General features: G+C 52.5%; 1 protein-coding gene across 1 annotated transcript in view; it reads right to left on the reverse strand.

The window, feature by feature from the left end:
* TCERG1L (transcription elongation regulator 1 like) overlaps window positions 1-13,887 on the reverse strand; it is a 127,408-nt gene that overhangs the window by 45,010 nt on the left and 68,511 nt on the right. Inside the window, exon 4 of the mRNA XM_086378192.1 lies at window positions 7,407-7,561. Coding sequence (XP_086234318.1) covers window positions 7,407-7,561 — 155 coding nt within the window. The remainder of the gene's footprint in view (window positions 1-7,406; window positions 7,562-13,887) is intronic.

Consider the following 13,887-nt stretch of genomic DNA (forward strand, 5'->3'; position numbering starts at 1 on the left):
ACAAGGGAAGCCCAAGAATACTGGAGTAGGTAGCCTTTCCCTTCTCCAGTGGATCTTCTCAACCCAGGAATTGAACCCAGGTCTCCCGCATTGCAGGCGGCTTCATTACCAGTGGAGCCACTGTGAATGTCTTAGGTTGCATGGCAGGGGTGAAGGCTCCTAACCAGCCTTGGGGCTCCAGAAACCAGATGCCTCTTGGACTGGAAGACACAGGAAGTGAGTTATGCCTGAGAGCCTCCAGAAAGAAGCAACTCAGACCCACCAGGGAGACTTCAGTCGGGCTTCTGACCTCCAGGACTGGAAAGCAGCAAGTTGGTGTTGGTTCAAGCTACTAAACTTGTGATCATCTGTTACAGCAGCAACAGGGAGCTGATATGGGTGGTGACCAGCTCCTGGGGAGGTGGCAGGCATGGAGGAACCAAGAGGTCCCTTTCCCCCCAGGGCGCCCCCCCTCCTCCTGCCTAGGCAAGCCCCCTGCCCTACCCCACAGCAGCACCCTGTCCACCTTAGCCTCTGGGAGGTGCCCACGGGAGACAGAAGGCAGGGGAAAGAGGCTGGGAGATCGTCCTCTGCCTTGTCTGCCTCCCCACCCTAGAGGACAGACTCACAGGCGTTTTATCTGATCACCCTCTGGTACATCCTACCAGACTGCACCAAACCCCCGGCAGAAGGGATGGGATCCCCATCCTGAATGGGGCAGGTGATGAGGCAGCAGGGGCCAGAAGGCAGGAAAATTTCTACTGTGGACCAAAAGAGGTCACCTGCCATTTCAGGAAACAAAGAACGTTGCCTGCTAACAAGCCATCAGTCACAGCCCTGACGCTGAGCCTTGAGGGGACTTCAGGGCAGAGAAAAGCAGGGCACAGGTCCTCGATAGTGAAGGTGTGCGTCTCAGGAGAGATGTCGCTGAGTCCGACTCTCGCACCTTCCCGCACACAGAAAAGCACAAATCGTTTACTTGAGATGTCTGTTTTTTGTGATTAGCTGTAGTCTTTTGGGTTCAATTAAATTTTTTTTCCTAAGGAAGAACCCCTGTATATCCTGGCTCCTCCCTTATCTCTGGAGAAGGAAATGGCAACCCACTCCAATATTCTTGCCTGAAGAATCCCATGGACAGAGGAGCCTGGCTGGCTACAGTCCCTGGGGTCCCAAGAGTTGGACACAACTTAGTAACTAAACCACCACCACCTCCTCCCTCACCTTGGTCACCCACAAACTGGCACCTGCCGTCCACCTCTACAAGGGTTACATCAGGCTCTGCTGCACCTGCCAACCTTCAACACCCCTGGAAGGAGCTCAGGGTGGAGAGCAGGAGCAAGGCTCTCTGTGCTCTGAAGAAACTGGCAGGACAGGTGTTCAGGCAGCTAGATATTTTCAGGAGCTGATTTTATGAGCCCAGTTCTTGTACCTCCTCATATCTATAAAAGCACCAAAATCCTTCATGGTGATGACTGCCCCTCGTGACTAGCAGTAACCCTCATGAGACTAGTAGAAATCTGCAAAAATATGTGTCTGATTGCATGGACTCCCCCTTCACCAAAATCACATATATACTGACCTGCCCCCAACTCATCGGAGCTGTCTCTCAGAGCTAGCTATCCGAGATGCTGCCTCCCAGGCTGCAGTCTTCATTTCACCACAAATAAAACTTGACTCACAACTCTCACATTGCGCTTTTTTTTTTCTGTTTTAAGTCAACACCGTTTGGAGCAGCTCCTCAGAGTGATCTGAGAGGCTCTCTCCCTGGCTACAGTCCTCAGTGAGGTCCCCGAATAAAACGTATCTCACGACTTTTCATTTCACTTCAGTCTCCACTACCCATTGCCCTGAAGAGAGGTCTTTGGTGCTTCAGGTAAACACGGGTGGCAGAACTGAGCTGCTAAGAGATTTGGGAAATGCTGAAGCTGGAGGGAAGACAAATGTGAGTGGGGCGTCCTCACCAAGGAAGAGCCTGTAGCAGCCCCGAATGTCAGGACACGGAGCGGACATGGCGTGAAGGCTGCTCCTTCTCACTTCGCAGTTCAACAGGCATTATTCCCAACTAGCAGTCTGTCTGCTAGAGCCGTAAAAGTCCAGATGCACTGGAGGATGATTAGGAAATAATTCAGGCCTTTAGCTAAACCTCTCAGCAAGGAAAACAGAATGGAGAAAAGGGGGCCTTTTCTTTATCTGTTGAAAGGCTTAGTCCTTCTGGCAGTTCTGCACCCTTTTCCCATAGTTGCCTGACAATATTAACTCCTCCTTCCATGCTGATATTCCTAGTATGCACACAAAATACTCACACACACACACCCCTCCAAACCTACTGCAGTTAAATGTGGCAGAAAGTGAAAGTGTGAAAGTCGCTCCGTCCTGTCTGATTCTTTGCGATCCTATGGACTATACAGTCCATGGAATTCTCCAGGCCAGAATGCTGGAGTAGGTAGCCGTTCCGTTCTCCAGGAGATCTTCCCAACCCAGGGATCGAACCCAGGTCTCCGACACTGCAGGTGGATTCTTTAGCAGCTGAGCCACCAGGGAAGTATTTTGTCAAATTCTACTTGCCTCTTGAAAAATAATGAATATCAATTGGAATGCTTAATGGTTCCATTTCAGACAAGAAACAGGTTTTAATATTTAAATCTATAATGACTCATAGCCCAACACAATGTGAAAAACAAAATTCTATACCAAGGACAGTCTTCCCTAGAGCTGATTCTTATAATAATTAGGGTCAGAACATTAGATGAGTCATGACAGGTGATCAGCCAGGGAAAAATTCACCTTGCTCGTGGCCTGAGGTCAGCAACTCTGCCTGCTCATTGCTAATTAGTCTTCCAGAAATACTCCCTGTCCTGTTTTGCTGCAAACAGAATAATTTCAGTGAGTGGATCTTAGGAAATTACAAGTTATCCATTTAAATGTCAATTCCTTCTCTGCAACCTGAAGTTGAGAACGGAGGTCATTTGCATGTCTTTAAGATGCAGGTTAAAGACTTTTAAGACGGCTTAAGGCAGCTCTTCCTCTTTTAATAAGAGTAAGTAAGGTTAAAGCTCATTTTGTAGCTGCTTGTAAATTTATGATCACACATCTATCTGGATAGAGTGGTTCAGGGGCCACCATTACAATGGTCAGACAAAAATGGCTTGATGTGTTAAGCCTATAAGAGTCGGGTATTTCCAGCTGTGTTTGTTAGATTTAAGGCTCCATTCTCCACCTTTTTAAGTGCAAAATGAGATTCAGGCCAGCAGAGTGAAATGAAGCCCTGATCTATGACCCAGATAATTCAGGTCCTTGTTGTAATTAATTATACAAGGAGGCCATTGGACAGACCTCTGAGCCAGTAAAAGCCTCAGGGTTACTGGTCAGTGGGGATGCTGAGGAGGGCCAGCTGGGCAGGAGGCAGGCCTTCCTGGTGCCTGGCAGCTGATTCCCCCTGCTCTGCCTCTGTGCCTGCACCAGGCCAGCCTTCCCTGGCTCCAAGGACTTCCGGTTTGGAGCTTCAGGATCAGAATCGATTTTTGCTCACATAAACTCATCACTTTTCTAACATGCTTGTTAATCTTCTAATACTGTCCTCCACCTCAGAAGCCTGGAAAGGGCAGAGGACTCGGGGTGGGGGAGGACCCTGCTCACCCCTCTCTGCTCTCGTAGCCCTGGCTCAACTTGGTCCAGGGCAGAAAAACAGGTGACCAACTGTGTCCTGACTGCTAACAAGTTCCATCCTTTCTCATCCCTGCCAGGCCTCGGAAAAATAAAGAAACAGCACCCAATTATCTCTGAGAATGCAAGCTGCAGGAAGGAGCGAGGAGACTGCCCACATTGTTTGCAAGTAAGTATCCCCGTGACAAGCTGCACCTGAACGTCCTCCAGGGGTTGGCAGGTCTCGGGACACCAGCCCCACAGGTGGTGACGGTGAGGACGCTGGACGCCGGGTGTCTGTGTGTGAGGGGTTTTGGTTCAAGCCTTCATTCAGCACGCAAAGCATCTTTTCAGATAATGGATGCCTCAGTCAAAGGAGGGAGCAAATTCACAGCCCAGTTCCCGCTGTCCCTGAGAACAGCTTGTGTTACAGACTGAGATCTGCATCTGGAACATTCGCTTCTCAGAGTCAGCCGGCTCGAGCTGATGCTCTGGGGGTGCACTCATCATCTTACGAGAGGGGAATGTACCGAGAAACGGAACACTCCCTGCCATACCAGGAAACAAGGATGCCTCGGTCGCCAGTGACCGCAGCCCTCCAGCGTGAGCTGGTGAGCCCTGAGGGCACTCAGGAAGGAGAATACAGCACCTAGCAGCCTTCAGAAGACAGCTGCTGCCCACGGTAAGCCCCAGGGGAACTCAGGGTGTGAAAACGCAGGGCACTGGCCCCAGACAAGCCGAGGTGCATACGGAAGGAACGATTTCACTAAGCCCACACTCTTGCACTTTCCCATACATTGAAAGGCACTAAATTCCTTACTTTGGGATATCTGGTTTTCTTTAGCAAACAATAATCTTTGGGTGTTCAGACTACCTGACCTTTGTTGTAAAACTTCTATGGAACCTGGCTTGCTCAGAATAGTTCTCTCAAGGTCACTTGAGATGCTGTCTCCTGGGCTTGAAGTCCTAAAAATGTCTGCCAAATAAGACTTAACTCTCAACTTGCAGGTGGGGTGTACTTTCTCAGTTGACGGAGTTATCGGTATCCATCACTCCATCTCAGCAGACTGCTGCCAGCTTTGCAAGAGCAACCTGTCCATGTCCGTTAGCACTGATCAAAATGTTGACGAAGCTTTTAAGACACTTTCTCCTAAAGTTCCATTCAAATGCTTCTGGATCCAGCACAGGCTGATCTGTGTTATCTGTGTTAGCGTCACTTGAGATGGGCTCAAAAATACTCAAAAACCACTCCAAAGCTAAAGCAAACACTCACTCCAGAGGTCAAGATTCCATTTCCCGGCCTTTCAGCCAAGCTCTGCGGGTCAGTCAGGGAAAACTGTGATCTCAAGATCTCAGTGAAGCCAAGACTGTTTCAACCCACGTGCTCAGGGAGTGCACCTTTCCCAACACAACTGATAAAAAATGTATAAGACCTAATCGGCGGATCCTTTCTGAGCACATGGAAGTGTTCTGCTCTGGCTCTCGGGAAAATGAGATTTGCTGGGGCAGTTTCTGAACAGCTATCTCTCTGCCACGCATTGGATTCCTCTGCAGCTGGGAAAGATCTTTTCCCTTCTCCACATGTACTTTAGGTGAATCCAAGCACCCTTCAAACAAAGAGTGGATGGACTTCCTACAAAGCTCTGGAATGGGTGCATGATGGAGAAGGTTCAGTTCAGTTCAGTTCAGTCGCTCAGTCGTGTCTGACTCTCTGCGACCCCATGAATCGCAGCACGCCAGGCCTCCCTGTTCATCACCAACTCCCAGAGTTCACTCAGACTCACGTCTATCGAGTCAGTGATGCCATCCAGCCGTCTCATCCTCTGCCGTCCCCTTCTCCTCCTGCCCCCAATCCCTCCCAGCATCAGAGTCTTTTCCAATGAGTCAACTCGTCGCATGAGGGGGCCAAAGTACTGGAGTTTCAGCTTTAGCATCATTCCTTCCAAAGAAATCCCAGGGCTGATCTCCTTCAGAATGGACTGATTGGATCTCCTTGCAGTCCAAGGGACTCTCAAGAGTCTTCTCCAACACCGCAGTTCAAAAGCATCAATTCTTCGGTGCTCAGCCTTCTTCACAGTCCAACTCTCACATCCATACATGACCACAGGAAAAACCATAGCCTTGACTAGACGGACCTTTGTTGGCAAAGTAAGGTCTCTGCTTTTGAATATGCTATCTAGGTTGGTCATAACTTTCCTTCCGAGGAGTAAGCGTCTTTTAATTTCATGGTTACATGTTACCAATTATGACATGTAGTCTCAAGGGGCAGTCTTACAACATCTGGAGCAAAAACCAAATGATGGGGAAAAAAAGAGCAAAGAAACTGTTGCAGTAAAAAGGGAAAAAAAGGAATGGGTTTTTTTCTTTAACTTCCCTTGTGACTCAGACTAAAGAACCCGGCTGCAATGTGGGAGACCTGGCCTCAATCCTGGGTTGGGAAGGTCCCCTGGAGAAGAGAATGGCTACCTACTCCAGTATTCTGGCCTGGAGAATTTCATGGACAGAGGAGCCTGACAGGCTACAGTCCATGGGGTTGCAAAGAGTCAGACAGGACTTAAAGACTTTCACCTTTCCTGAGAATAAAGAAGATAAGGAGAACAGTGAGTAGGCCTGAACATTCCTAGTTATTTTTTTTTTTTACTTTAACTGCTTCTAACTCTGCATGTCTATAACTAAGTTTGCTTTTCTGCCCCTTAACTCTGCAGGAGCTACACTTCACACCTATTTCCTTTGACTCGATACTAAATACATCCTGTGTCTGGTGTTTACCCTCAGGACACCCTTCCCCCTGTAGTCACATATCAGAAAGAAGGCTGCAGCCCCAGGGACTGACAGATGCGGTTGCTGGGCTGCTGGCACTGGCCTGTGGCCTTCTTTGAAACAATGCGAGAGGGGGAAATCAAGACCCTAACAGCTTTGTTCGTCTTCACTGACTCCTGACTGTGAGCCCTCATCTTACATAAGCCCCTAGACTCCTCATGACGCAAATGGCTGCTTCAATGGAAAAGACTGATGTTGGGAAAGATTGAGAGCAGGAGGAGAAGCGGGTGACAGAGGATGAGATGGGTGGATGGCATCACTGACTCAATGGACATGAATTTGAGCAAGCTCCGGGAGATGGTGATGGACAGCGAAGCCTGGCGCGCTGCAGTCCATGGGCTCACAAAGAGCTGGACACGACTGAGAGACTGAACAAGACTCCCCGTGGATGGGGACACAGTTCTGGAGGCCTGAGCCTGCTGTCTTCCCCTCTCAGCCAGGTGAGAATTAAAGCCACCTTTGTATCTCCTCCACACTCTCTGTATTTTTCCTTTGGCTTCGGTGGGCAGAGAAGGCCAAGATTCTGGCCAGCAACAGAACTAGCACATCAAAGCGATCACCAAGGATGAGTTTACCTGGTGAGACTGCTTTGCATTTTCTAGAATGCTTAACCAATACCCATTAATTTGATAATAGAAAACAACTTTTTAAAAGTAAGAGAGAAGGTTAAATGCAGGCTAATATCTGAGCTGGAAAGGAAGCTCCCGGTGGCTGAAGGATAACCTTCTCTGGGTTTGTAAATTTACGCAATGCAAAGAGAAAGCCAGAACCGATCCCGTGGAAGGATCAAAGTTTCTGCAGAAAGTGCCATAAAAACTTAATGACTAAATTCTGAAACAGGGAGCACGAGTCCTTCAAAATCAACTGCCAGCACAACCGGGCATTGTGCTCTCCTCTCCCGCTAAAGGATGTAGAGTCTAGACTCTCCTACAGGTGGGTGCCCAGGGCCCGGCTGTCTTAGTTACTTGCTGCCGCCTCCAGCTTGCGCTTGTGCGGAGGGTCTTCGATGATCCTGTTGAGGTCCCCGCGGTTCCTCAAGTCCATTGGCTTCTCCCAGACGGATAACTGCATCGTCGGGTTGAAGAAGAAAACTCGGTCATCGCCCGTCCAGACCACACACCTGTGCAAATCGAGAAACCGCTCTTAGTCTCCCTGAGAGGCATGCATCAAAAGACCATAGTGTGTGTTCTAAGTCGATCAGTCGTGTCTGATTCTCTGCAATCCCATGGCCTGTAGCCCGACAGGCTCCTCTGTCCATGGGATTCTCCAGGCAAGAAAACTGGGGTGGGTTGCCATGCCCTCCTCCAGGGGAGCTTCCTGACCCAGGGATCAAACCCGAGTCTCTTATGTTTCCTGCATTCGCAGACAGGTTAGTGCAGGCATGCGTCCAAACCCAAAATGCCCTTGGGGCTGAAATCCACACATTCACAAAAGTAGTATTTTACAAAGTATGAATAATAATAGCGATGTCTGGCTTTTCAGGGTGATTCTCAGATGTTTCTCATACATTCTCTCATTCGATTCATAGGCAGACAGCTACCTGACCTTCCTTCTACTGGTAAGGACAGCAAAGTTCAGAGACATGAGAGGCTCAACTGGGTCCCAGGAGGTCTGAGCTCTTCCCAAAGGCCAGCTCTCCTTTCAGTTGGATTCCCACTCTGGCTTTGGGTCCAAGGACCAGGTAACACAGACCTTGGTTCCCAGTAACCTTCCCCGATTGGATGGTGACTGAGCAGCAGGGTTCATGGAGCCACACAGAGGCCACAGCCCATCCCTCTCCAGCTGAGAACCAGCAACCTGGCTGCTGGAATCAGCAACCTCAGCCCTGTTGAGGTGTCCCGCTTTGCTTTCAGAAGAGCAAAGAATTAGCTTTGCATTTTCACATGGAGGAAACGAAAATCTCCAAAAGGAATAATATGCAATTTTAAGACTTCATCTCTGTGAAAGTTTATCAGAGAGAAGGAAAGATTGCAAAGGAGAAATAGTGAAGAAAAGAAAAACAAAGGAAAGGAAGAGCTCCCTTTCCGCGGAGTGAGTCTGCAGTGTGGGAACGCACACAGGAATTCAGACCTGGCCTCAGTGTGTCCCAGCAACACAGCCGGTCGAGGTCACCGGAGCGGCCTCAGGCTGTCCTGTGACCAGTCTCGTGATGGTGCAGAGAAATGAGCTCTGTCCTGCCTCTGGTCTGGCCCTTCCAGAAGATTCTTCTGGGGTTAGGCCTCTCCCCTCCGGTGACCTCAGCATCCTAGTGACCTCTGAGGGCCCGGGAAGCTCCAGGACTCTCCCCAGGCTCCTCAGAAGCTGCAGGAATGGGCAGGACTAGTCCTCGTGGACTGAAGCCCTCTGGTCATTGATTTCTTGAGGGATCAGGGACACTTCTGGGCACTTGCCGGCCTCCTGAGCACCAGCTCCTGCCTTACCATCAGACACACCTGGTTGCCTGCCCCCTTTCTGGATCCAGGCAGCACACACCAGTCTGCTTCCCACAGAGAAAATCACCCCCACCCTTGAGCCTCTGTGCTCAGACCAGCGGGCCACTTCCCGTGGGCCAGACAGAGGCTCAGTGCAGGGGCTAGCCTCACGTTCTGAAACTCTGTGCAGACCAGATCCCTACGTAGAAATGACCTTTAGATGGTCTGTCTGATTTACTCCGCAGCCAGGCAGGGTTCATGGGAGTGGTGAGCCTACAAAGAGGTCTACATCCTACTCCCAAGAACCTATGAATGTCACCTTACAGGGCAAAAGGGATCTCTCAGGTGTGATTAAGTTCCTGTCTTGAGATGCAGGGAGTAGGCTGGGCTGTCAAGGCAAGTTTAGTGTCATCAGAAGGCTCCTCATAAGGGAAGAGGGAGGCTGGAAGTCAGAGTGAGAGAAGGGGATGGGAGGATAGAAGCAGAAGACAGACAGACAGACACACACACAGGATGGGTGGAGACAGAGGCCAGAGGATGCGCCACTCTGGCCTTGATGTTGGAGGACGCGGCTGTGGATGCCAGTGTCTCTAGAAGCTGGAAAGTCTAGAGCAGTCTCCCCTGAGCCTTGGGAGAGAATCAGCCCTCTCCTCCCCACCTGGATTCAGCCCCGTGGGGTTGGATTCTGACCTCCAGAGCTGTGAGATGTGAGTTTCCACAGGTTGACAACCAGTAGACCTCACCCTTGACCCCTCCCCATCCTGGGCGCCAGCACCAGGGTCTGCATCTGGCCAGCAGCAACCTAGACCCCCACACTGCATAGGCCCCTGCTGGCCTGGTCATCCAGGTAGAAGGCCATGACCTGCCTTCTCAGTGGATGCACCATCCAGCTCTAGGCCTGCCCTTGACCTTCAGGTGACCTTGAGAGCTGCCCTCACCCTCCGTGATCTCCGTTCCATCATCTGTGTGGGGGGGGCCTGCGATGGACATTTGTGTTATTCTAACATGCCCGTCACTGCAGGGAAGCTGAGGCAAACATGAGGGGCAGCCTTTACTAGAGACTGGATGACGGGCCAACAAGGGCTAGGCCTGAGGGGCAGGACTGGCGAGCTGGACAAGGACCTGCCCGATGCACGGGTCTGCCTGCCACCCCCAGCAGGCCCCGACAGGGCACAGGTGACCTCTCGTGGGAGGAAGCTGCCTGCCTGCCGGTACAGAAGTCGTCTGGCTTAGGAAGCTTTCACTGTGTATAAAGCTGCAGGTAATTATGCTGTTCTGTACATTATGTACAATTCTGCCACTGTGAGTCTCGCACAGAATTCTGGGCCAGCAGGGACCATAAACCCTGCCAGGAGCACAGCCCCTTCCCTCTCAGATGCTCTGCAGGGTGACGGAGTGCCTCCTGCCGGGTCTGGGGGCTGCGCTCCTGGCAACACTCAGCACATGTTCTTAGCACCACGAGTAGCCCACCTGGGTTATCTGCGCACCAGGGGGTGGGGTGGGGGGAGGTTTGCCTGGTGTGAATGCAGGCTGTTTGCAGCTTCAGCTAGATCAGACTGCAGGCGATGTCGAGTAAGAAGCCAGCAGACCCTCAGCAGTGCAGAGGGTGAAGCCCAGTCCTGGGCACCTTCTAACACGGAGGGCATCCATCTGTCTGGTCTGGTGCACGCAGGCGGCTGGTCACTGCCCACACACAGGCTTCTAAAGCCTTCTTTGGCCAGGCTGCAGCTGGAAAAATAGCTCCAAGACCAAAGCTCCTGGCAGCGAGTAGGTTGGTTTGTGACAGTCGCGATGATATCTTTTCACTGTCTGACTGCGCTTGGCCTGAGTGGGAAAGTCCGGATGCAGCTTTGACTCGCTGCGCCCTTGTCTATCTATTTACAAATTTAGGAGCTGCTGTGTGACCCCGGGACCCCTGATGGCACCTGCAGTACAATGAACCTTTACAGCAGATACACCGGACAGGTACAGCTGTTCTGGCAGGACGTCATCCTGTGCTCAGCACCCCTCCACCCATACACATGCACACACGCTTGTGTGTGCACACACATGCACACACATACATTCACACATATGCACACACACACTTGTGCATAAAGGCACATGCACACACACTCACACTTGTGCACGCACACACGTGCATTGACACACAGCATATACACTTGTGTGTGCACACACGAGTACACACTTGTGCGTAGATGCACATGCACACACACTCACATGTGTGCACCCACACATGTATCCCCACACGTGCATATACAAGTGTGCACGCACACACAAGCACACCAGTGACCTGGGCGCCACAGCCCCACCCCCAGCGGCCTCAGCGTCATGGCTGCCTGGTCTGCTCCCTCCTCCAGAGTCACTGGGGGGCACTGAGGAGCCCAGGGGCGTGGAGCCCTGCCGTCCAGGATGGCTCCGCCTCTGTGTGTCTCAGCACCTCAGGCAGTGATCTCCTGCTGTGGACTCGGTGTCCTCATTTATAAAGGCAGTGATCTCACTGCTGTGGACTCGGTGTCCTCATTTATAAAAGCAGGCTGGTGGACGCAGGTCTAGTCCCAGATGATTTCTTAAGTCCCTTCTAACTTCTATTCTATCTTCTATTCTTTTCTGTTAATTTTCCAGCTTTGTCCAGGACCCCAGGCATGGTCATACTAATGCCCTTCCATGCGGATCAACCTTATGGGCAGGGACACAGTCCCCGGCTCCTGAGCTAGTCTGTCCTGGGCTCTGGGTAGCTGTGCTCAGAGGTTCACTGCTGCACCTGGAGACCATGCCTGCCCTGGGATTGCTTCCCCTAGCAGCCCGGTGGGGTCAAGGGCGTGGGGCAAACCCTCGGTGATTGGCCTCCTGCTGAGACCACATTCTCTTAGCCCAGCCCTTCCCCCAACCACCACACCCCGGCCGCCTTCCTCTGCCCCTTTCCTGGAACCACTCCTCAGTACCTCCGGGCTCTGGGAGCTCTGTCCTAAGTGCTGCTTCTGTGGACCCTGACCTAAAGGGGAGGAAGGATGGAGTAGAATCTAAACTTCAGGAGAGTTTCCGACAGCGAGAGGCAGGCGGTGTCTGTGCAGGACACGCACCCTCACCTCCTCCTTAAAGACCGCACTTTGGGGTTTTCAAAGACGAGACCTGGTCCCACCAAACTTGGCACCATCACGGCTACAGCGACTGAAGGGCCCGGGGAGCGATGAGTTCCCTGAGAAAGCGGGTCAGCGAGGGTCTGCCCACATGAGAAAGTCTGGGGCGTGTGCATCCACCCCCAGGGGACGGGACACTTCAGCCAGAATTACCAAGGGGCTGGCAGCCTCGATCACAGAGGCAGGGAGGGGCTCATGCTCCCGTGGGCGCAGAGAGGGGTGCAGAGGTAGCCCCCTGCCAGCACCCCAAAGGCTGTGTGAGGCCAGCCTCAGCCAACCCGTCTCCCCACTCTCGGAGGTGTCCTGGGGTCCTAGAGCCGTGATTCTGCCTGGCCTGAAAAAGTTCTGGATGACACGTGAAGTGGGGCCCGGGGGAATAAGAAGCAGCTGGAAGCAGGTGAGTGATGCTGTCGCAGCCCCTGGTGGGGTGGGGGGCCCTAAGCCGTGCTCCTGGTGGGCGAAGAGTGGAGGGGTCTCAGCCTCCAGCCCCGGTAGCTGCTGACAGCCATCACCTCCCTGGACGCTGGCTGAGGGCAGACCGTGCACCTGGGCATGTATCCTTCACAAGAAGTGGATACACTCAGACGCAAAGACACGTGGGCTCCAAAAGATCCCCCTGACAGGAGGCCCAGTCAGACTCAGGTCATCATCCCACTGAGCTCCTGGGCTCCTTCCCCTCTGGCTCCAAGCCCAGCTGTTAAGAAAGAAGCTGCACGTCGACCGGAACTGACTTGGTTCTCCCCAGATGCGGGACGGGTCTGTGCTGTAGGTTTGCTGCCTCTGGGTCGTGCTGATTCCGTCGGAACCGGGAGCCACGAAGACAGATGGTCACACCACACCCTCCTCTCGGAGAGACCCAGTGCCCGGACCGCCGTGCAGGGAGCAGCCCCAGCCCCCACTGCCACCACCACCCAGCCTCTCCAGTGACGGGAGAGCGGAGCCAATTAGAGACTTAATGGAGGGTTATTACCCTGGAGACAGAGGAGTGACAACAGTTAACAGGCACAGGCTCATCCAGAACAAAGAGCCCACTTCCTGTGCCACAGGGACGCCTGCGGAACTGGAGCAAAGAGCTGGCGGCAGGTAAACCACGTGATCCCCCAGGAGAAATCTGCCCACTGGTCACGCCTGGTCTCCACCGGACCGAGCCAGCTGTGTGATGCAGAATTAATTTCACATATCGTTTATGCACATTTTAAGCAATACATATACATTCCTCTGGCTTAATCACAATGTATGATTTCTGGATGGCTGCCATGTTCCCTCTCCTCTTTAACTGTCCCCAAATCCCAGAGGGTACAATTAGCGTGCCAGAGTTAGTTAAGTCTGGTACAAAACATCCACGCTTAGCAGCCTTAGAACACGAAGACCCGTTTTAGCAAATGGAAATGGGGACTGCTGGCTTGCCGTACAAAATGATCCCCCCATTGCCTTCACACAGCACACCCCAGCGTTCACGGCTCTGCAAGGGGCAAGATATTTCCACTCCTCTCTCCAAGCATCCAGCTCAGCCCAGCGGGGAAGGGCTCCGTGCCTCACCCCTTCTCCCGCACGCGGGAAGGCACACCCAGGTCCCTCTGTCCTCCGGGCACTTGTCCCGAGTGCGCTGTCCCAGGAGCAGAGTCCCGTCTGCAGGGTGGACCCGTGCGCCCTGGGTCACAGCCACAGGGCTGAGGTCTCTGACCCCAGAAGGCAGCACCTCTGTGTGCTCTGTTCTCTACCCCCTTCCCCGTTCTGCCCACCTTTGTCCCCGGGAAGGGGCTGACCTGGGAGAACTGAGAAGCCCCGGCCCCATGGGGCAGGTCGGGTGAGGCACTGTGGGGCCTGCAGACAAGAAGATTCAGGGAAAAGAGGGTGGAAACAGCTCTCCCCTCTTCCTCCTGGGACATGGTGGT

Source organism: Bos grunniens, chromosome 26 (genome assembly GCF_055505025.1).
Source record: "Bos grunniens cultivar Pamir isolate PY7600 chromosome 26, Bosgru_T2T1.0, whole genome shotgun sequence".
NCBI classification, from domain to species: Eukaryota; Metazoa; Chordata; class Mammalia; order Artiodactyla; family Bovidae; genus Bos; species Bos grunniens.